This window comes from Oncorhynchus kisutch, linkage group LG18, assembly GCF_002021735.2.
Source record: "Oncorhynchus kisutch isolate 150728-3 linkage group LG18, Okis_V2, whole genome shotgun sequence".
Taxonomy (NCBI): Eukaryota; Metazoa; Chordata; class Actinopteri; order Salmoniformes; family Salmonidae; genus Oncorhynchus; species Oncorhynchus kisutch.
The window spans coordinates 69,148,549-69,171,271 of NC_034191.2; the positions used below are offsets into that span (position 1 = coordinate 69,148,549).

Consider the following 22,723-nt stretch of genomic DNA (forward strand, 5'->3'; position numbering starts at 1 on the left):
CCCATGGAGGTCTGGATTTGGAGTCACACTCAAATTTAAAGTGGAAACCACACTACATGCTGATCCAACTTTGATGTAATGTCCTTAAAACAAGTCAAAATGAGGCTCAGTAGTGTGTGTGGCCTCCACGTGCCTGTATGACCTCCCTACAACGCCTGGGCATGCTCCTGATGAGGTGGCGGATGGTCTCCTGAGAGCTCTCCTCCCAGACCTGGACTAAAACATCCGCCAACTCCTGGACAGTCTGTGGTGCATGGTGGATGGAGCGAGACATGATGTCCCAAATGTGCTCAATTGGATTCAGGTCTGGGGAACGGGCGGGTCAGTCCATAGCATCAATGCCTTCCTCTTGCAGGAACTGCTGACACACTCCAGCCACATGTGGTCTGGCATTGTCTTGCATTAGGAGGAACCCAGGGTCAACCGCACCAGCATATCTCATCTCGGTACCTAATGGCAGTCAGGCTACCTCTGGCGAGCACATGGAGGGCTGTGCGGCCCCCCAAAGAAATGCCACCCCACACCATGACTGACCCACCGCCAAACCGGTCATGCTAGAGGATGTTGCAGGCAGCAGAACGGTCTCCACGGCGTCTCCAGACTCTGTCATGTCTGTCACGTGCTCAGTGTGAACCTGCTTTCATCTGTGAAGAGCACAGGGCGCCAGTGGCGAATTTGCCAATCTTGGTGTTCTCTGGCAAATGCCAAACGTCCTGCACGGTGTTGGGCTGTAAGCACAACCCCCACCTGTGGACGTCGGGCCCTCATACCACCCTCATGGAGTCTGTTTCTGACCGTTTGAGCAGACACATGCACATTTGTGGCCTGCTGTAGGTCATTTTGCAGGGCTCTGGCATGCTCCTTCTTGCACAAAGGCGGAGGTAGCGGTCCTGCTGCTGGGTTGTTGCCCTCCTACGGCCTCCTCCACATCTCCTGATGTACTGGTAGCACCTCCATGCTCTGGACACTACGCTGACAGACACAGCAAACCTTCTTGCCACAGCTCGCATTGATGTTCCATCCTGGATGAGCTGCACCACCTGAGCCACTTGTTTGGGTTGTAGACTCCGTCTCATGCTACCACTAGAGTGAAAGCACCGCCAGCATTCAAGTGACCAAAACATCAGCCAGGAAGCATAGGAACTGAGAAGTGGTCTGGTCACCACCTGCAGAACCACTCCTTTATTGGGGGTGTCTTGCTAATTGCCTATAATTTCCACCTGTAGTCTATTCCATTTGCACAACAGCATGTGAAATATGTCAATTAGTGTTGCTTCCTATGTGGACAGTTTGATTTCACAGAAGCGTGATTGACTTGGAGTTACATTGTGTTGTTTAAGTGTTCCCTTTATTTTTTTGAGCAGTGTATTTGGCTAAGGTGTATGTAGACTTCCGACTTCAACTGTATGTACATTACTTTTAGTGACTGAAATGTTTTAGTTGAGGGGAATGCACGTAGCAATACTAGTTTAACCAGCAGCACCAGACACATCATTTACTGTCACTCTTACACTACATGACTGCATCTGATCTCTGTGTTCACTACTACTATTGTTGGTACGGCACACACAAACTATCAACGTATCATACACTAGCAGCAATCTCTTGATTACACGTACAGAACATGCAGAGAAGACTGACATCTACTGAATCACACACAGTCACGACATTCACCATTTTGTTTTGTTGCTTTATTTCATTTTACACATTTTATTCTTTGGGACTCATACACTTATCCTATTTTTTATTTAACTAGGCAAGTCAGTTAAGAACAAATTCTTATTTACAATGATGGCCTACACCGGACAAACCCGGACGACGCTGCTGCCTATTGTGCACCGCCCAATGCAACTCTTAATCACGACCGGTTGTGATACAGCCTGGATGAGCAGTGGAAAGGAGAGGACAAGAGAGCCCACCTCTTACACACGTACAAGACTACACCACGTAAATCACTATCATAAGAAAAACAACAAACAACCAGCCCAGGCGATGTCCACATCACACACCTGCAATAAATAGTCACTCTGCTTAAGTATTTCATGTTAATCTTCTGTACAGATAGAGGGGGTATTGAACTATAATTACATCAACTGACATCGTCAGGTGCACAGCTAGAGACCATGTGCAAAACAAACGGGGAGGGATGGGCAGTGCAGGGGTTAAGAGTGAGATGAAATGTCTCACACACACAAAGACATGTAAACATACACACCAAGGTAATGGGGCAGATCTTTGACCATGCTGGGGAAAAGACACAGAGGCAACATAATACAAGAACACAGTACATTTCCTTCTGTTTTTGCCCACACAGACACACATTGGGTAAACTGATGGCAGGTTGGGTGTAAACACAAGGAAATGGAATGTGAGGCTGCAGTGGAGGTATCTGCAGAGAGAGGGGGACAGACAGACAGACATGCACTGCCCCTGGGATGAGGGGTCGGGGGCTCAGTCCTCCAGGCTGCGGAAGGAGTTCTGCATGTCCTCCAGCAGCTGGGCGTAGTCAGCCTTGATCTTGGTCTCTCCCTCCTTCACTGGGTCCTATAACAGACCAGAAACAGTAACAGAGGCTGGGTTCTATAACAGACCAGAAACAGTAACACAGAGGCTGGGTTCTATAACAGACCAGAAACAGTGTAACACAGAGGCTGGGTTCTATAACAGACCAGAAACATATAGGACCCAGCCTCTGTGTTACTCTTAACAGACCAGACATACACTACCGGTCAACATTTTTAGAACACCTACTCATTCAAGGGTTTTTCTTTATTTTTACTATTTTCTACATTGTAGAATAATAGTGAAGACATCAAAACTATTAAATAACATATGTATTCATGTAGTAACCAAAAAAAAAATGTGTTAAACAAATCAAAATATATATTATATTTGAGATTCTTCAAATAGTCACCCTTTGCCTTGATGGCTGCTTTGCACACTCTTGGCATTCTCTCAACCAGCTTCAACTGAATTGCTTTTCTAACAGTCTTGAAAGATTTTCCACATATGCTGAGCACTAGTTGGCTGCTTTTCCTTCACTCTGCAGTCCGACTAATCCCAAGCCATCTCAATTTGGTTAATTTGGTTGAGGTCGGGTTTTTTGTCGAGGTCAGGTCATTCGATGCAGCACTCCATTACTATCCTTCTTGGAAAATAGCCCGTACACAGGCTGGAGGTGTGTTGGGTCATTGTCCTGTTGGAAAAACAAATTATAGTCCCACTAAGCGCAAACCAGATGGGATATCGCTGCAGAATGCTGTGGTAGCCATGCTGGTTAAGAGTGCCTTGAATTCTAAATAAATCACAGACAGTGCTTCATGCTTTACGGTGGGAAATACACATGCAGAGATCATCCGTTCATCCACACCACGTCTCACAAAGACATGGCGGTTGGAAGCAAAAATCTCCAATTTGAACTCTAGACAAAAAGGACAAATTTCCACTGGTCTAATGTCAATAGCTCGTGTTTCTTGACCCAAGCAAGTCTCATCTCTTCTTATTGGTGTCCTTTAGTAGGGTTTCTTTGCAGCAATTTGACCACGAAGGCCTGATTCACACAGTCTCCTCTGAACAGTTGATGTTGAGATGTGTCTGTTACTTGAACTGTGAAGCATTTATTTGGGCTGCAATGTCTGAGGCTGGTAACTCTAGTGAACTTATCCTCTGCAGAAGAGGTAATTCTGGGTCTTCCATTGGCAAATCTGGTGCAATCCATGAGGAGATGCATTGCAGTACTTAATGCAGCTGGTGGCCACACCAGATACTGACTGTTTCTTTTGACCCCCCCCCCCCCCCCCCCCCTTATTAAGGGTCACATTATTCCATGTCTTTGGAACTTGTTCAGTTTATGTCTCAGTTGTTGAATCTTGTTATGTTCATACAAATATTTACACATGTTAAGTTTGCTGAAAATAAATATAGTTGACAGTGAGAGGACATTTATTTTTTTCCTGAGTTTACATGATTCCATATGTGTTATTTCATAGTTTTGATGTCTTCAGTATTGAAAATAGTACAAATAAGGACAACCCTTGAAAGAGTAGGTGTTCTAAACATTTTGACCGGTTGTGTATTGAGTAACGGAGGCTGGGTCCTATAAGAGGCCAGACATACAGAGTAACACAGAGGCTGGGTCCTATAACAGGCCAGACATGCAGAGTAACAGAGGCTGGGTCCTATAACAGGCCAGACATACAGAGTAACAGAGGCTGGGTCCTATAACAGGCCAGACATACAGAGTAACAGAGGCTGGGTCCTATAACAGGCCAGACATACAGAGTAACAGAGGCTGGGTCCTATAACAGGCCAGACATACAGAGTAACAGAGGCTGGGTCCTATAACAGGCCAGACATACAGAGTAACAGAGGATGGGTCCTATAACAGGCCAGACATATAGAGTAACACAGAGGATGGGTCCTATAACAGGCCAGACATACAGAGTAACACAGAGGATGGTCCTATAACAGGCCAGACATACAGAGTAAGACAGAGGATGGGTCCTATAACAGACTAGACATAGAAAGTAACACAGAGGCTGAGAAACAGAGACAACACCACAAAGATACCAAAATACAGATAAACAGCAAGAGAAACACTCAGATGGAGATTACATAGAAAGACAGATCCAGGGAAAAACAGACATGTACAAGGAGGGAAGATAAAACAAGTAGAAAGAAAGACAAAGAACACACAAAGATGGAGAAACTGTCAGACTGCTGCTGTACCTTGAACTTCATGGAGCTGAGTCTGTAGAGGATCTCTCCCAGGTGTTCTCTGATCATGGACCAGGTGATCTTGTTGTCGCTCTGAGCCGTGGTCTCCACTGCGTGCCGTGCCATATCATAGAAGGCTATTATGTTGGACAGGATGCCAACAGTCTTATAGAATGGACAGAACCTGTAGGGAGTTTAGAGGGCAGAGAGTTACAGTTGTAGTCTTTCGGTATTTGCCAGAAATATTTGAGTATGTCAGACAGTGACACTGTGTGTTACCGGTCATAGGGGGTGTAACCGTTCTGTTGCAGGAAGTCATCCTTGAGGAGCTTGGCCACCTCCAGGGTGATCTTATCAGTTTCAGCCAGCGAGGCCTGTCACCAAGACAGCAAGGACATTATTAAGTTCCATCCTCCCTTCAAATTACACAGATCTCAAAACGCTGGGCAACTGGAAATTCATACGCATTCTCCATGTTTCTTTCATCTACTCAGGGATAAAAGACTTCACAATGAAAGAGAGCACATAGGAATGAATAGAGCAATGATGGCATAATGGGTGGACCGGATGCCATTGGTTATCCCTGCCTTCTCTTTCTTCACCATGCCCTTCGTTCCCCCTCACCTTGCCGACCAGCTGTACGATCTCAGCCAGGTCCTCCTCCTCTTGCAGAATCTCCTTGGCCTTGGTGCGCAGCGGGACGAACTCAGGGAAGTGCTTGTCGTAGTACTCGTCTAGCGCCCGCGTGTATTTACTGTAGCTGATCAGCCAGTTGACTGACGGAAAGTGCTTCCTCTGGGCCAGCTTCTTATCCAGACCCCAGAACACCTGTGTGTGTGTGTGTGTGTGAGAGAAACGATGGAGGCAGGTAGAGGTAGAGAAAAAGAGGATGAAGATAAGGATTGATAATCCCTAAAGCTGATCTTTATTTCTTTGCTCCATATGTATGAGTGTTGTCTATCAGAGCCAGATAGAAACAGGCTGTATTCATACCTGCACGATACCCAGGGTAGCCGATGTCACAGGATCAGAGAAGTCACCACCAGGGGGCGACACACTGAAGGGGGACAGAATAACAGTAACATGTGGTTATAGCGAGAGAAGAAGCACTCCACTTCTGTCTATTCCAGCATGGATAGATTGTGTTGGCAGGTTAACTGTACTCACGCCCCCACGATGCTGACGCTGCCCTCTCTCTCTGGGTTGCCCAGACACTTCACCCTGCCAGCACGCTCGTAGAATGACGCTAGACGGGCACCCAGGTAGGCAGGATAACCACTGTCTGTGGACATACACAAAATGTGTCTTCTTTATGACCAGCTGATTTAGAACTAGTTCACCCCACTAGCCTTAGAAGTTGTCCTTTAAATTGTATTTTGGATGTTACCAGCATCCACTCACCAGCGGGCATCTCAGCCAGTCGACCAGAGATCTCCCTGAGAGCCTCGGCCCATCGAGAGGTGGAGTCAGCCATCATGCTCACGTTGTAGCCCATGTCCCTGAAGTACTCTGACAGTGTGATCCCTACAGGTACACACAGCAGATAAGTAGGTGATTGGTTAGGGGGTGTGCTCCATGTTTTGGTCTCAGGCCTGCTATTGGCTGGGAGGTGTGCCGTGTTGTGTTCTAGGCCCTGTGATGGGTTCTTACCGGTGTAGATGGAGGCCTCTCTGGCAGCCACAGGCATGTTGGAGGTGTTGGCCACCAGCGCTGTTCTCTTCATGATGCTCTCAGTCTTCCCATCCACCTCCATGGTCAGCTATTGAACAGACACACTGTCAATCATCCTTATATCCAATTGGAAACAGGCTAGTTAATAGCTAATAGTGATGATCATGATAATCCAATAACATAACACCACCAACCTCTGGGAAATCTCGCAATACTTCTGACATCTCGTTCCCGCGCTCCCCGCAGCCTACGTAGACGATGACGTCACTGTTGGAGTACTTGGACAGGGACTGGGAGATGACAGTTTTACCACAGCCAAAAGCTCCGGGGATGGCTGTGGTCCCTCCCTGGACACACCTGGACACAGAGACAGACAGGTAGACAAGCAGAACAGACCAGGGGCAGGGAGATGGAAGCAGTGGTTGAGTATATTGGCAGAAACAGTTAAGAAGTAGTAATGGAGTTTCCTTGAAGCAGAATAGCAAAGACATAAGAAAGGACATTCTGATAGTGTCCTTGAAGATGGAGAACAAGGAAAAGGTGGAGAGGGAGAGTGGTAAGAGAGTTTCCCAGAAGCAGAGATAGAGAACGAGGAAAAGGTGGAGAGGGAGAGTGGTAAGAGAGTTTCCCAGAAGCAGAGATAGAGAACGAAGAAAAGGTGGAGAGGGAGAGTGGTGAGAGAGTTTCCCACAAGCAGAGATGGAGAACGGTGACAGAAAAAGAGGGAAAGGTGGAGTAAGAAAGAGGGGACTCACGGGAAGAGGGCGTCCAGTACTCTCTGTCCGGTCAGCAGTGGGTGATTGGCCGGTAACTTCTCTGTGACTGGGCGAATCTGTCGCACTGGCCAGACCTGGACCATGGTGAACTTCTCCTTCATACCCTCAAACTCCAGCTCCAACACCACGTCCTGAAACACACACCAAACCCTCAGTCCAAATACATCAATTTCCACACATGCATTACTATGGATTGAGACTAGGGAGGTGGGACTAACCGAGACGTCATAGTTTCCGGGGGGAGCCACATAGGTGACGGTTCCTCTGTTCCTCGGGGGCAGCATGATCTTGTGCTTGATAAGGGAGTTCTCAAACACCATCCCGTAGATATCACCCCCTGTGATGTGACTGCCCACCTAAGAAAGAGAGAGCGGTGATGAGGGGTTAATGCTGAACAATTCAATGTTTTTGTTGTTCAGCATGTGATCTAAGGCAGGGTTTCCCCAAACTCGGGTCAGGGGGTCCCACGTGGGTGCACATTTTGGTTTTCGCCATAGCACGACACAGTGGATTCAAATAATCAATCAAAGCTTGGTGATGAGTTGGTTATTTGAATCAGCTGTGTAGTGCTAGGGCAAAAACCAAAATGTGAACCCAGGTGGGCCCCAGGACTAAGTTTGGGAAACTCTGCTCTAGGGTCACTTCAAACTTTGTATAACGTAAACCACGCAACACTTTTATTAAAACATTGACAGAGTAGTAGGACACACCCACCCGTAAGCTCTTGACGGGGGAGAACTCCCATTTCAGGTCTCGGTTGAGGGCTCCGATGTTGACTCCGCGGGGGATGTAGATGCTCTGTGTTAGGTCGTTGATGTCCTTTAGGGGGCGCTGGATACCGTCAAAGATGGAGCCCATGATGCCTGGGCCCAGCTCCACAGACAGAGGCTTTCCAGTCCGCAGCACTGGGTCCCCAACAGACACGCCCGCTGTGACAACGCTCAGGAACACACCATGTGTTAATGGATCAAGCCTGGGCAAGCATTCTGACCTCGTTCTCAATGATCAGTGCTTTATTTTTACATTGCTGTCCAGCAGTTCTGAATTTGCCATGCCCCTGACTCAACATGCCCCTGACTCAACATGCCCCTGACTCAACATGCCCCTGACTCAACATGCCCCTGACTCAAAAAAATTCTGTGCAATAGCCTTCTGATTTGAACATTTGAAAAGTGTTGGTGTGTGTACAAGGCTATTTGATTGAATTTGTGTTACAGCACTTTGGTTTCACTAATAAATAAATATGTTGAAATGGAACCAAATGATCTGTTTGTGTCTTCAGCCTTTTTTAAATAGCATAGATGGGCTATATGGTCTACAGTATAGGTTGAATGTGATGGTCTGCCTATAACCAGCCTGAGTAGGCTTATAACTCCATTCATATTCATAGATTAAAGAAATGAATTCAATTGGTAATGAGATACTTTCAGGCCACTTAATGCGATGCATGTCTGTTGAATTTGGAAAAATCCTCCTGCACTCGGCCCCCCCAATCTACTCAGCCAATCAGGAGCCGCTACTGCGTTGCAGCCATGGCATACTGCATACTTTTAACTAAACGGTATGTGCTAAATAGTATGCAACAATGAGTAAATAGTATGCAGTTTAAGTATGTATTACACTATTATGGGTATCTGGACATGGCCCGCGTGTACAGTGGCTTACGAAAGTATTCACCCCCTTGGCATTTTTCCTATTTTGTTGCCTTACAAGCTGGAATTAAAATGGATTTTGGGGGGGGTTGTATCATTTGATTTACACAACACACTTTGAAAATGCAAAATAATTTTTATTGTGAAACAAGACAAAAAAACTGAACTTCAGCGTGCATAACTATTCACCCCCCCTAAAGTCAATCATTTGTAGAGCCAACTTTTGCAGCAATTACAGCTTCAAGTCTCTTGGGGTGTTTCTCCATAAGCTTGGCACATCTAGCCACTGGGATTTTTGCCCATTCTTCAAGGCCAAACTGCTCTTGTCCTTCAAGTTGGATGGGTTCCTCTGGTGTACAGCGATCTTTAAGGCATACCACAGATTGTCAATTGGATTGAGGTCTGGGCTTTGACTAGGCCATTCCAAGACATTTAAATGTTTCCCCTTAAACCACTCGAGCATTGCTTCAGCAGTATGCTTAGGGTCATTGTCCTGCTGGAAGGTGAATCTCTGTCCCAGTCTCAAATCTCTGGAAGACAAAGGTTTTCCTCAAGACTTTCCCTGTATTTAGTGCCATCTATCATTCCTTCAATTCTGACCAGTTTCCCAGTTACTGCTGATAAAAAACATCCCCACAGCATGATGCTGCCACCACCATGCTTCACTGTGGGAATGGTGTTCTAGGGGTGATAAGAGGTGTTGGGTTTGCAGACAGAGTTTTCCTTGATGGTCAAAAAGCTTAATTTGTGTCTCATCTGACCAGAGTACCATCTTCCATATACTTGGGGAGTCTCCCACATGCCTTCTGGCGGATACCAAACGTGTTTGCTTATTTTCTTCTTTAAGCAATGGCTTTTTTCTGGCCACTGGTGCCATATTCTTTCCATTTTTTAATAATGGATTTAATGGTGCTCCGTGGGATGTTCAAAGTTTCAGATATTTTTTATAACCCAACCCTGATCTGTACTTCTCCCCAACTTTGTCCCTGACCTGTTTGGGGAGCTCCTTGGTCTTCATGGTGCAGCTTGCTTGGTGGTGTTGCAGACTCTGGGGTCTTTCAGAACAGGTGTGTGTGATATATATATATATATATCATACACAAAGATCATGTGACACTTAAAGTCCACCTGTGTGCAATCTAACTAATTATGCAACTTCTGAAGGTAATTGGTTGCACCAGATCTTTTTCAGGGGCTTCATAGCAAAGGGGTGAATACATATGCACACACCACTTTTCTGTTTTTTACTATTTAGAAACACGTTGTTTTTTTCATTTCAAGTCACCAATTTGGCCTATTCTGTGTATGTCCATTACATGAAATGCAAATTAAAATCCATTTAAATTACAGGTTGTAATGCAACAAAATAGGAAAAACATTAAGGGGGATGAATACTTTTGCAAGGAATTGTATGTACCAGAGAAATAGTTTCAGTAATGAACACATGGGTGATCATGTACAGATACAGTAGGTGTGTCCACACACCCCTACCTATCTAAAGGGAGTATATAGACAGTCAGGTACAGTAAAACATTTTTATCCCAAATGACACCCTGCTCCTTTTACAGAACACTTTTACAGTAGTGCACTACGTACGGAATAGGGTGCCATTTTGGGACACCGCCACAGTCAAGTGCAGTAACAGTGCAATATAACCCGTTAGGATACATGTCTCCTCGTAAACCTGGATGGTGGCCATGTCTCCCTCCAGCCTGATGATCTCTCCCACCAGCTCACTGTGGCCCACTCTCACCAGCTCGTACATGGCCGCTCCCGCCATGGCAGTGGCCGTTACCACTACAGCACAGCCAGGGGACAACACAGGTCAGAGGTCACACAGCAGGCAAACACATGCAAGAGAGACGGATGTGATGTCTAGTCCAAACTTAACCCCCAGATTAGTGTAAGCAATATTGGTGGAAACAGCCTAGCCTACTACAACAGATATAGATGGGGCTCGTCATCAGCTAAAACCTTTGAAGGCTAAACAGAGGTACTGGTGACAGATCCATTTGAGTGATAGTGACCTGGGCCGGATACTCCATGGACGTATCCAAACTCGCTCTCCTTCTCCTCATCCCGGATCTTAGGCAGTTTAGACAGGTCCATCCCGACAGGCTAGATCTGCGGGAGAGAAAGAATAATTGAGTGAGTGTGTGAATGAGGGCGATAAAGGAAGATTGTCTCACCCTGTTACTTTAATCTGGGAAGAATGGGGCACAGTTGAAGAATGCTTCTGGTTATTTTGAAGACGGAACGCCACAGTGCTACTTTTAGAACGGTTACACTGTATATACAAGTGTATTGATTTGTGTTTTTATGGTTGACTGCATCCCAGACCATAGTGGGTTACAGTCATGGCTGGGACACTTGACCCAGTTATTAGAAGGTCAACAGACTTCTCATCCAACTCCCTATACATCCATCTAGTCATGAAACATGACAGTGCCTTCAATTGTGTACTCCATGTACATTTACATAGAAAGAACCTAAACGTCCCTTGTCTGTCACAAAATTATATTTGAAATTACTACGCAGATTGTCCATGGTGTTGGTCCTTCAGCTGGTTGAAATGAGACAAAATATCCACAGGAAAGTATTAAACAAACAGACGTCAAACGCAGGTCTGTGTGTGGCTATTAAGGTGTGTCTGTTCATGACCAAAGGCACGTGCACAAGACCGAAGTGCATACTAACAGGCATTTGCATGGTTTTGAGCATGTGCCAGGTGAAACATTTCTACTTCAGTACCTGTGCTCTTAAGTCAGGTAAACAATACTTGTCTTCATTTCAGCCTAATGAGTCACCAAACGTACAGACAACCGGCGGAGCAACTGCAAATGTCATTTTATTCAACATTTTGGCTTTTAAGGAAAAATGTCCAAAATGTTGCAGTGCTTTGTTTGACTGTATATCAATAAATATGACGGCTACTAGGATCGTATTCTGTGCAATAACACCAAGTGCATAAATAAGACAAATATTAGTGAAATAAATATGGAACAATAAATTAAATTGTTCAATACACCTTTCGTTTTGGAGCAAGGTAGCTGACAGCAAAGGTTTCAACTAGAGATGACGTGCAGGGATTTGTAGTCTTGCATGATGTCTACTTTTATGCCAACAACATTTTCAAATCTGAGTAAATAAAACCGAATATACTGATGTCACATTGTCCAAGAGAGATTCACAGTTATCAAAACACAGGCCTTATTTGAAGTGTCTCAAATCCACAATGGATAAAATGGAGAGAAAAAAACAATTGGAAACATTTCATGTTTGACTGCGAGGTTTTATGACATCCACCATGAGGCTAAATTGGTTGGAAAACAATGCTTCAAGAAGCTTTGTTTCCTCCTCACTACCAGCAACTAAAACCCACACCAACTTGGTTAGGGAGTGAAAATAACCATGAACCAAATCAAACAGGGAGACAAAATAAAATGCTTTGTATTCACAACCTTAGAGATAAACAGCAGTCTAGCACTTCCAACATCTCTCATGCCAACAGGAGCATTGGCTCTGCAGCTCTTAAATAGGGGTGGGTATCATTTGTGGAACGTTCCAACATGAATCTGTTCCTAAAAGTTTGTAAATAACAAGATTGCCAACAACGCATACAAAGTTGTATAGGGGCTGAATAAGAAATCAAATTTGTTTATATAGCCCTTCTTACATCAGCTGATATATCAAAGTGCTGTACAGAAACCCAGTCGAAAACCCCAAACAGCAAGCAATGCAGGTGGCTAGGAAGAACTCCCTAGAAAGGCCAAAACCTAGGAAGAAACCTAGAGAGGAACCAGGCTACGAGGGGTGGCCAGTCCTCTTCTGGCTGTGCCGGGTGGAGATTATAACAGAACATGGCCAAGATGTTCAAATGTCCATAAATGACCAGCATGGTCAAATAATAGTAATCACAGTGAACAGGTCAGGGTTCCATAGCAGCAGGCAGAACAGTTGAAACTGGAGCAGCAGCACGGCCAAGATACCGAGTAGGGAGTTGGCAAATGTCATTAAGTTCTCACTCACCACGTTAATTCAGAAAAATGTCTCTGGTAGCTTTGGGAAACACTGGTCTGCACATACAAATCGCAGTCGGTCTGTTACCATGGCAATAGCACCCCTTACCCGATCTGCAACCATGATGATATCCCAGAGACTACAGCCCAACATGAAGACTCAACGATTTACCAGCATCAAAAGTGAGAAATAGGACACACCTCCCCGCTCCCTCTGGACTTCCTCCCTGGTCGATTCTCACCGGGTGTGACGCAGTACGCTAACATTAGAGGGGAGATACCAGGCAAGCGTCACTGTATTTCTGTGCTCTTCTCTACCTTATGTGAAGGCTATGCTTCCCTCTTTCTGTATGCTTCTCCCTCAAATGCTGCATAATAGCCTATGCTTCCCTTTGTTGTTTTTTTCACACACATAATCTGTCGTGACTTAATGTCATCTACACAGGCAGAAAACTGCAGGTGCTCTAACACAGGGGGCTGATGCTTCCTGATACTCCTGCATCTATACTACGGAGATTGAACAACACCCACCACTCACTCTGTAGACACACACACCATTCCTGCTCCACTGCCCTTACCACCCTTTCGTCCACAGATAGGGCATTTTCCTCCATGCTAGATGAGTCATCTGTGTAGAAATAGCCCCCCCAACAGGTCTAGTCTGTAGCTGCAGGATACAGACAACAATGGCTCAAGATGACCTCCAGTTCTCACCAGTGGACAGGACAGACTTAGTAAGCATTTATATGCGTTCTTCAGATGTAAGACCATCTTCTCTTCATCTCTTGATCTTAACTTGAATGTTCAATTCCCTTTGGATTACAACAGGTTCAAACTTGTCTTGTAAAACAAGCTAAAGAACACGGATACAGAAAAAAGACTGATTAATAATTCACCCATCAACCACTTCCATTGTGATTTTGGCATAGAGACTATGAATATATGCATGAGGCATCACATGACTGTGGCACATGACTGGCTAAGTTATATTGGGCCATTTGAGGAAGTGTAAAATCCTAGTGTGGGGAAAGATTGGGATGTCCACTCACAGTGTGTGTGTGTGTCGGTGGTTCATATGCTGTGCAAGACATACGGATTCACACACTCAGAGTCCGGTCTATAAAAAGCTAGATGAGTGAACTTAAATCCCTTGACACAAGTGTACTTGTCTGGTCTTATAGCAGCCACCTACAAAGCTCAAATCTCTGGTATGATGCAGGCAGAAGTTTCCCTTTAAAACAGATCTAGGATCAGCTTCATCTCCCTAAAGTCCCAACCTTTAAGGGGAAAAAGATTAATGCCAGGAGTAGGGGAAGTAGTCAGTGTAAAACCCAGACATGCTTCCAGGTTCTATGGACTCATTTTAAAATCGAGGATACACTCCCATCACGGGGTACTGCAATGTTAATGTAAACAATCCGTAGTAAGGAAGGTCTTTCTGTGAGTGTAAAGGTAATAAAACACAATGGACCTTTAGCCTAATAAAATTGTTTCCTTAAGCATAATCAGTCTCGTAATGCAACTAGAGCAAGTGGGGGTTCCAAATTGTTACATAATCCTGCAAACCCAACAGCTCATACTGAACTTCCTGTTTGAGTTTTAAAATGTTACAAAATAGTGCTAATCCACTCAGTGCATCCCTTGTCACAATGGATTCACATATTTACCAACAACTCCCCACAGGCTGAGATCCTATGCCCCAAAGGGCAAGTCTAGGATCAAGTGCTCTGTTCTCAGTCCTAAAAGCTGCAACTAAAACTGGTCCTGAATCAACACTTGGGGACAATCATCCTTTTAACTAGCTGTTCTTTTTAACTATTCTGTTATTTCTTTGTTGTTAAGATAGAATACACAAAGGGTGGATCTCATTCTCAATAGTCCTGAAGCTTCCTTTCCCTTCCTTGTTGCATCTCCTTCCTTTGATACTGCACTAATCTACAGCACTAGACAGGTGAAAGAAAAATCCTCATTGGGATTCCACAATATTGCTTTAACCTATCCTCTACTTCTCAGAAAAGTACATTAGATTGAGAGGGGGGGGGGGGGGGGGGGGGGGGGTAATGGGAACTCACATTAGAATATTGAGATTCACCCAAAGAGGTCATATCCTATGAGCAGACACTTCTGATGAGAAATTCAACATCCAAGTAAGGATATGGTGGGGCCCTGATGCTATTTGCATTGAATTATTCTTCCTCCTCTGCACCATCTCCAGCTCATCCTGCTCTTCCGCCTTCAAACAATCATTATCACATGCCAATCTGTCACGAGGAACAAACCAAGGGAATAAAGACCAGCATGGGAATAATAAGTGATTGTTTCATTTACAATACCACATCTCACATGCAGAGAGTTTCTGGATTTGATAACATTTGTAGTATGCCTAATAGCTTATCTGCACTGCCCCAAAGATGTATGTCAAATATAATCACCTTGTAAACACCATCGCTCACGCGCTGTAGGTATCGCCGTTATTTTAGTTAAATGACACGTCTATCCCTGGCCATGTCACAGAAAATAACGCGTTACATTGTAGCTAATAAAAAATTATCCATCGATCAAATGAAAGACAAATACATTACCTGCTGAGGCACGACTTCTTCTACGCATTTTTTTGCGGAATAACACCCGACATTTGAGAAGCTACCCTGCCAGCGATGCAATTTATTTGATTAATCAACCCAATAATGCAAGCATGTTTAATTAATATAATTAGCTGCAGTTGATCCATGTTATTTGTCATTTTGTTCATTTAAATGGGCCTACACTTGAATGAAACACCACGACCAGAAGTAAATGTATTTTCCAATTATTAAATTCATATGATAAACAATATCAGACTTAGTGAAATAACATGGTTATTTATGCAGTTTCATGGATAGCCATCGTTGGCTACATTGTAGGCGATTTAAAGCCTAGGTCATCTGTCAAAATCGCTTGCTCTGCCATTTTGATGCATTTCAAAAATGACATTGCATTTAATCTGATATGATGACAATACAATGGGATAGCTACCTTCAGAAATGAAACGGTCCACCGTCTTGATCCTCTGCCTAGAGAAGATGTGAGTGTCGATCATGCGATAGCAAATGATCAGCTGACTTCATTCACAGCGCTTTGCAAAGCGCAGAAACTCTATGGCGAGACTCACAACCACTGCAAATGATTCATTCCACTGTGGCTCAATCCCACTGCGCTGTCAAAGACTATAGAGGGAAAGACAATACTTTCTCTCGATATTCGTATATAGTTTGACATTTAAATAAACACCAACAATAGAACAGAACAGCTGATGAGCAGCATCACAGCATTTTATTCAGCAATTAGAAATGAGGCTCGGATCAAGAAAAGATGGAAGGCTCCACAATAGACGGAGGGCAGAAAAACAAACAGTAGAATTATGTGTTCTTTTTTGAGAACATATCTTTGCATTTGATCCAAAATGGCGGTAGACCCATAATGTTGCTGTTGCGTGTAAAAAATATGGATTGCACTGTGGGACACTGGAGATTTGCATGACGATAGTTTACAACAATATTATGAATTTAAATGAAATATCAAGTTGCGCCACAAATGATCAGAAATGGAATAATGAAAAACGTGCAAAAATGACATTTAAAAATCTAACAAAAATGTCAAAGGTCAGTCCATACTTAAAGAACAAACATCCCGAAATGTTTCAATATTTCAAACACAAACCTGCTTTATAATAAAACAGTAATATTTATGTAATTTCATCAAACTGACTAATAAAAATAACTGGATTAATAATAATATGTAGCCATATTAACGTTCTGCGCATGCGGGGTCAGAGTTGACAGTCTGCCGTGGAGGAGTGCGGTAGCTAAGCTAACAGCTAGCAACACATGTGGAGGGTACTACGGGAGGCAACCCTAACTCTGTCAAAATTCCCCCAACCGAACCGTAAACTACTCAGAACTTTAGTCACATCGAATTTAAGGAATAACAGTCGTTTACAATGAAAGGGTGAGTAAAGCCATTTAGAGACATGTCTGTGTTCTTATCACGGGTAAAGTTTTTTTCTTGTCTCTTTTTTTTCTACAGGCGGGGAGGTGGTTGCAATGCTGCTGCTAGCTAAACCCTTTGCGCGGTTAGGGGTAAAATCTGCCAATGATGGCACTACAGTGATTTTCGTTTCGCTAACCACCGTTTGTCATTGGCTAGCTAGCTAGTTAGCAAATAGCATCGTTAACCTGCTAAGTGTGGCTAGTAGTGCCTGCATTACCCATCAAATGAACCATGCTTGAACAAAAGTCGGACAAGTTCGTAACCTGTCTGTTAGTTCGTGACGTGTAGCTAATTAGCTAACCTGAAATTCGATGTCCTACTTTGTCGCTAGCTATAGATAATTACTACTCGGCTACTTTACGCCACTCTCAATTCCAACCTTGTTAAACCAACCAACTAGCTAGCTACTTTACTTAACTAGTGAACCACGCGGCTAGGTAGCTAACGCTAACTAGCTAACTTAAACATGGAACACATGATAACTGTCACTCCACCAATGCTCCTTCTATTTGTGGTCACACTACCTAACGTTAGCATAATGTTCACATTTGTCAGCAGTTTATTTGAATTATGTTTAACTAGTATCACTGATTTCTGTGAAGCAGGGCAACGTTGATTCGCTAGCTAACTTGGCTAACTAGCTAACTTATTAGGCAACCTAGCTAAATGATTCAATAACCCAATGGTTCAACTGTACTGTTTGGGCGTAAGCATCAACCATAAAACTAGGTGCTTTGTTCATCTTATGCAATTATCTGTCAAGCCTACAAAATATCAGTTCCCTCATTGCTGCTTTGCAAACACTAGGTACATTCTGCATCCCTTACTCATTCATGTAAGTAACACACAAGTAGTTAGTATAAGTGGAATGGTTAGAATTAGGAATGTAATAGGATCTTTATGGTGGAATGACACAAGGTAGCAAATGTTTACTACTGTATGTAGCCAACTACTTCGGGCATTTCTAGCTCTATTTTAAAGTGTCAACAGGAAAGGAATCAGTGGATCAACAAAGACTGATGTGTAGATTCGATGTTGAAACATTCAAACCAGTTTTTCAGCTTGATGTTTACTTAACAAGTTGTCCTAACATGACACCATCTTGTCTGCAAAGTCCAATGGGGTCTCATGATGTGGTGTCTGTTTTTTTTAATTCGCAGAGCAGATGTCTTAGGTTTGAATATCTGCAATGTTGCATGATCTCTGCTGCCGCTCTATTCTGACTGCTGGCGAACACGTGAGCAGCAGCTGTTGTCGGCCTAGAGGTTTTAACATAAGGAGCCGCCCTATAAATACATCTGTGCGCTCCCCGGGGGAGGTCAATTTGAGGCAAACGGTCAAGACACGAAAACAAACTCTTGGTTGCAGAGATTGACATTTGCATCTTGACTAATCTTAAATGATCAATGCACACAGGAAAGTGTGTATACATACATAGATTTCTTCTAGTTGCAACTAACATGTCATCCAGGCGCCATTGAATTTATGGTTTTGCGTTAGGGGGAAGATTTTGTCTGGCGTTGTGGTGTATGCGTGTTGGCCTTTTGGGATGAAAGGTGGCAGCTGTCAGTGCATCTGGGCTGGTCCTGATGGCTCACAGTGGCAGGAAACTGGCTTCCCTGTCTGCTCCCTAGAAGTGGTCAAAGCACAGGCAGGACCATGTCCTCAAGCAAACTGTTAGAGATCTCTAAGTTTATCAACATAGTTAATGAGTTGTCTACATAGGCCAAAGTATGGGTATGTACTACACCCCTGTGTAGAATTCACTCTGAATAGGAGTGCCACATTATCTATCTTTGTTGCTTGGAGTCCACCCCCACCTGTGTCTCCAGCTGGTTGACCGTTCTGCTCTTGTTCCAGTAGCCGGATCGAGCTGGGGGACGTTACGCCCCACAACATTAAACAGTTGAAACGCCTCAACCAGGTCATCTTCCCCGTCAGCTACAATGACAAGTTCTACAAGGACGTGCTCGAAGTGGGAGAGCTCGCCAAGCTAGGTAAGACGAGACAGGCTTGCCCAACCACACAGTCTTATGTTGTCTGATATTGACGCATTTGTTTTGGTAGTGAACTGATGGTGTAATATGAGGAAAAACTGCAGCATGGCACTAATGTAATACGCCTGCCCTCTCATCCCTGTGTTTGCAGCGTACTTCAATGACATTGCAGTGGGGGCAGTGTGCTGCAGAGTGGACCACTCGCAGAACCAGAAGAGACTGTACATCATGACACTGGGCTGCCTAGCGCCCTACCGCAGATTAGGCATAGGTACGGCTCAATCTTTTCCTGGTTTCATACACCAGCAATAGCCAGCGTCACACCATATTTCATTATATCCTCTTACACTGTTTACACAGTATCGGGTCATGATAACCTGTGTGTATTGCATATTGTCAAACTCCTAGTCTTTTATTGTAACCAGGAACGAAGATGCTGAACCATGTGTTAAACATCTGTGAGAAGGATGGCACTTTTGACAACATTTACCTGTAAGTTTATAATCTCTTTTTTATGGCTTTCTCTCCTTGTCGATGTGCATTGATGTGAAAGATCTGGACAAAGAAAATGCCTGGTATGGGCTTACATCATCTTGCTTAGCTCTCACCAGACCTATGTTTTCACATCAGTGCATATCAAGGAGGAAACCTTTTGAGATGGACCCTCAGTGTTCAGTTGAAAATGTCACCCACACATCCCTTCATCCCTGACCTTTAATTCACACGCTCCTTTTCTTCCTCCTGACAGTCATGTGCAGATCAGCAACGAGTCTGCAATCGACTTCTACCAGAAGTTTGGCTTTGAGATCATTGAGACGAAAAAGAACTACTACAAGAGGATAGAACCGGCAGATGCCCACGTGCTTCAAAAGAGCCTGCGCAGCCCTTGTGCGCCCCCTGGGGGAGAGTTGCAGAAGGCAGAGTAGCCTCTGGAAAGAGCATGGTCGTGCCCCGCCTCCCCAAGAAACAGAACTGTGACAGATGCCCATGGGTCGACACATTCACCACTTTCTTCAAAGGACGTTAAAAAGAGAAAACAAATTCAAAGTTTAAAAAACAAAACATGGCTGCATTTTGATTTAGCAACAAAACAAACACATTTTGCATTTTATTTTTACTATTTTTCTTCATTTAGAAATTTGAAAACAAAATAAAGGATTCAGAATCCAAAAGTGCTCAGAAAAGCTGCCGACTTAAGACAGTTTAGATATGGTGGGGGGTTTCTGTGTTTGCAAATCATACTGTTTGAGTTGTTTTAAATGCGGTTTGTACTAAAAAACCCGATAGAACTGAATAGGGAAAATCTTTTACAGTGAGAGACTATCGTTGACAAAGGAAGTCCAACTGGCAACCATGGAGTGATGCTTCTTGTAATGGTGACACGTTTGGAACACTGAACTCATCCCCTTGTCACCTGAGCCCAGGGACTTCTGGGAAGAGTTTTTACTGGTGGGTGAGACTTACTGTTTCTTCTTCTAGCAATATGCAAAGTGTGAGCCTTGCGCTGTGATGCAATGCCCCCTATTGACGTCAGAGCTCTGATGCCAGTCCAGAGGGGGAAAGGAGCACCCCACAGTGCGGGCATGAGGAAGGATGAACGGTTTCAAGTTGTGGGGAGATTTGAGGAAGTGGATTCCACTCTTTGTTTCTGAATGGTTTTGTTTCTCAACCCATCTATTTAATCCCCCCTTTAGATCTTTTTCTTTTCAGCTCTTTTTTTAAAAGATGCTGATGCTGATTGGCTCAGGGCTTCTCCTGGGCTTGCCACAGATGCTGTGAGAGAGTCCCGGAAACCTTCAGAGAGATCAGGGTGTGAGATGGGCAAAGGTGTATGAGATCACAGGAAATAACTGGTTTATTACGATGTTGATGTTTTTGTCGAAGTACAAAGATGTGACAATGAACAAGATGTCAAGCAGGGATTGCTTGAGTACTTGGCAGTTCAGGAACAGGAGACGGGTCTCTGTTTTTAAGGACTAGAGCAGTTCAATTGACTGGATAAGATGGAGTTCTCTCAGCCTGGGTGAAGTGCATGAGTGAGATTGTTGTGGATGCTTCTGTTTAGATTGGCACTTTATAGTTAGCTGGAGTACTGTCTGGTACTGAGGCTAACCTTTATTGGCCCCTGTAGTAGGAAGTAGGAACCCAGCCAACTAGATCTTTCCACATGTATCTGTAACCTTTTTGTGCGCTTCACTCATGACCATTGTGGGAAGGTTGCGTGTTGGTTTGGTAGTTTCCTCTGTCTGTAGGGCCCCTTACAACAGAACCTGAAGCCCAGGAGAAACCTGCTCCACTGCATGCTGGGAGAATACTGCCCTCTCCACTGTAGTAAAAGCATGTTTTGTTTTCTCCTTTTGAAAATGGTCTTTTCTGGAGCTCTATATTGTAAGACTTTTTAACCTCTAAATAAAATAAATGCTATTTGCATTGTGGGTTCATTATTTCTATTTCATGATTTAGATCAGACCGTAAATGGTAATGTGTCTGTCTAGCCATCATAGTTTACAATCATACAGTACCTTAAAGTATTCAGATCCCTTGACTTTTACAGCCTTCTGAAATGGATTAAATAAAAAATCCTCAGCAATCTACACATCATACCCCATAATGACAAAGTGAAAACAGGTTTTCATAATTTCCAAGTATTCAGGCCCTTTGCTGTGAGACTCGAAATTGAGCTCAGGTGCATCCTGTTTCCAATGATCATCCTTGAGATGTTTCTCCACCTGTGGTAAATTCAATTGATTGGATATGATTTGGAAGGGCACACTCCTGTCTATATACGGTCCCACAGTTGACGGTGCATATCAGAAAAAAACAAGCCATGAGGTCAAAATAATTTTCTGTAGAGCTCAGAGACAGGATTGTGTCAAGATACATTTTGCAGCATGAAAGGTCCCCAAGAACACAGTGTCCTCCATCATTCATAAATGGAATAAGTTTGGAACCACCAAGACTCTTCCAAGAGCTGGCAGCCAGGCCAACCTGAGCAATCAGGGAGAAGGGCCTTGGTCAGGGAGGTGGCCAAGAACCCGATGGTCACTGACAGAGCTCCAGAGTTCCTCTGTAGAGATGAGAGAACCTTCCAGGAGGATGACCATCTCTGCAGCGCTCCACCAATCAGGCCTTTATGGTAGAGTGGCTAGATGGAATCCACTCTTCCGTAAAAGGCACATGACAGCCCACATGTAGTTTGCCAAAAGGCACCTAAAGGACTCACAGAACATGAGAAACAAGATACTCTGGTCTGATGAAACCAAGATTGAACTCTTTGGCCTAAATGCCAAATGTCACGTCTGGAGGAAACCCGGCACCATACCTACGATGAAGCATGGTGATGGCAGCATCATGCTGTGGGGATGTTTTTCAGCGGCAGGGTAGGGAGACTCGTCAGGATCGAGGGAAAGATGAACGAAGAGAGGTACAGAGATCCTTGATGAAAACCTGCCCCAGAGTGCTCAGATTCACCTTCCAACAGGAAAACGACCAAGAGTGGCTTCGGGACAAGCTGCTGAATGGCCCGGACTTGAACCCGATTGAACATCTCTGGAGAGACTTGTAAATGGCTATGCAGCAACGCTCCCCATCCAACCTGACAGCGCTTGAGAGGGTCTGCAGAGAAGAATGTGAGGAACTCCCTAAATACAAGTGTGCCAAGCTTGTATTGTTATCCCCAAAAGACGCGATGCTGTAATCGCTTCCAAATTTGCTTCAACAAAGTCCTGAGTGAAGGGTCTGAATACTTATGTAAATGTGATATTTCAGTTTATTTTTAATAAATTTGCTAACATTTCTTAGCCTGTTTTCGCTTTGTCATTGGGTATTGTCAGTAGCTTGTTTTTTGTTTTGTTTTGTTGGGG

General features: G+C 44.1%; 2 protein-coding genes across 7 annotated transcripts; one reads left to right on the forward strand and one right to left on the reverse strand.

Moving 5' to 3' along the window:
* Window positions 1–1,664: 1,664 nt before the first annotated feature.
* LOC109909885 (V-type proton ATPase catalytic subunit A) lies at window positions 1,665–16,223 on the reverse strand. 5 transcript variants are annotated; one of them, XM_020508959.2, is made up of 15 exons: window positions 15,850–16,223; window positions 10,843–10,939; window positions 10,484–10,612; window positions 7,878–8,092; window positions 7,382–7,519; window positions 7,143–7,294; window positions 6,582–6,744; window positions 6,367–6,475; window positions 6,118–6,240; window positions 5,884–5,998; window positions 5,710–5,773; window positions 5,341–5,544; window positions 4,996–5,090; window positions 4,729–4,900; window positions 1,665–2,544 (listed from the first exon to the last, which is right to left on the reverse strand). In XM_020508959.2, exons 2-15 carry the CDS (start codon window positions 10,922–10,924, stop codon window positions 2,452–2,454), a joined length of 1,854 nt encoding a protein of 617 aa, XP_020364548.1. In that variant the 5' UTR covers window positions 10,925–10,939; window positions 15,850–16,223; the 3' UTR covers window positions 1,665–2,451. The 5 variants fall into 5 exon arrangements, with proteins under 5 accessions (XP_020364548.1, XP_031652492.1, XP_031652494.1 ...); XM_031796632.1 differs by lacking the exon at window positions 15,850–16,223 and adding an exon at window positions 15,417–15,512 and having other exon boundaries at window positions 1,671–2,544; XM_031796634.1 differs by lacking the exon at window positions 15,850–16,223 and adding an exon at window positions 15,267–15,328 and having other exon boundaries at window positions 1,671–2,544.
* On the forward strand, window positions 16,014–21,295 carry LOC109909884 (N-alpha-acetyltransferase 50). 2 transcript variants are annotated; one of them, XM_020508957.2, is made up of 5 exons: window positions 16,014–16,821; window positions 18,724–18,860; window positions 19,012–19,131; window positions 19,286–19,352; window positions 19,609–21,295. In XM_020508957.2, the coding sequence occupies exons 1-5, from the start codon at window positions 16,814–16,816 to the stop codon at window positions 19,784–19,786; spliced, it is 510 nt and encodes a 169-aa protein (XP_020364546.1). In that variant the 5' UTR covers window positions 16,014–16,813; the 3' UTR covers window positions 19,787–21,295. The 2 variants fall into 2 exon arrangements, with proteins under 2 accessions (XP_020364546.1, XP_020364547.1); XM_020508958.2 differs by having other exon boundaries at window positions 16,642–16,821; window positions 18,727–18,860.
* Window positions 21,296–22,723: the final 1,428 nt, after the last annotated feature.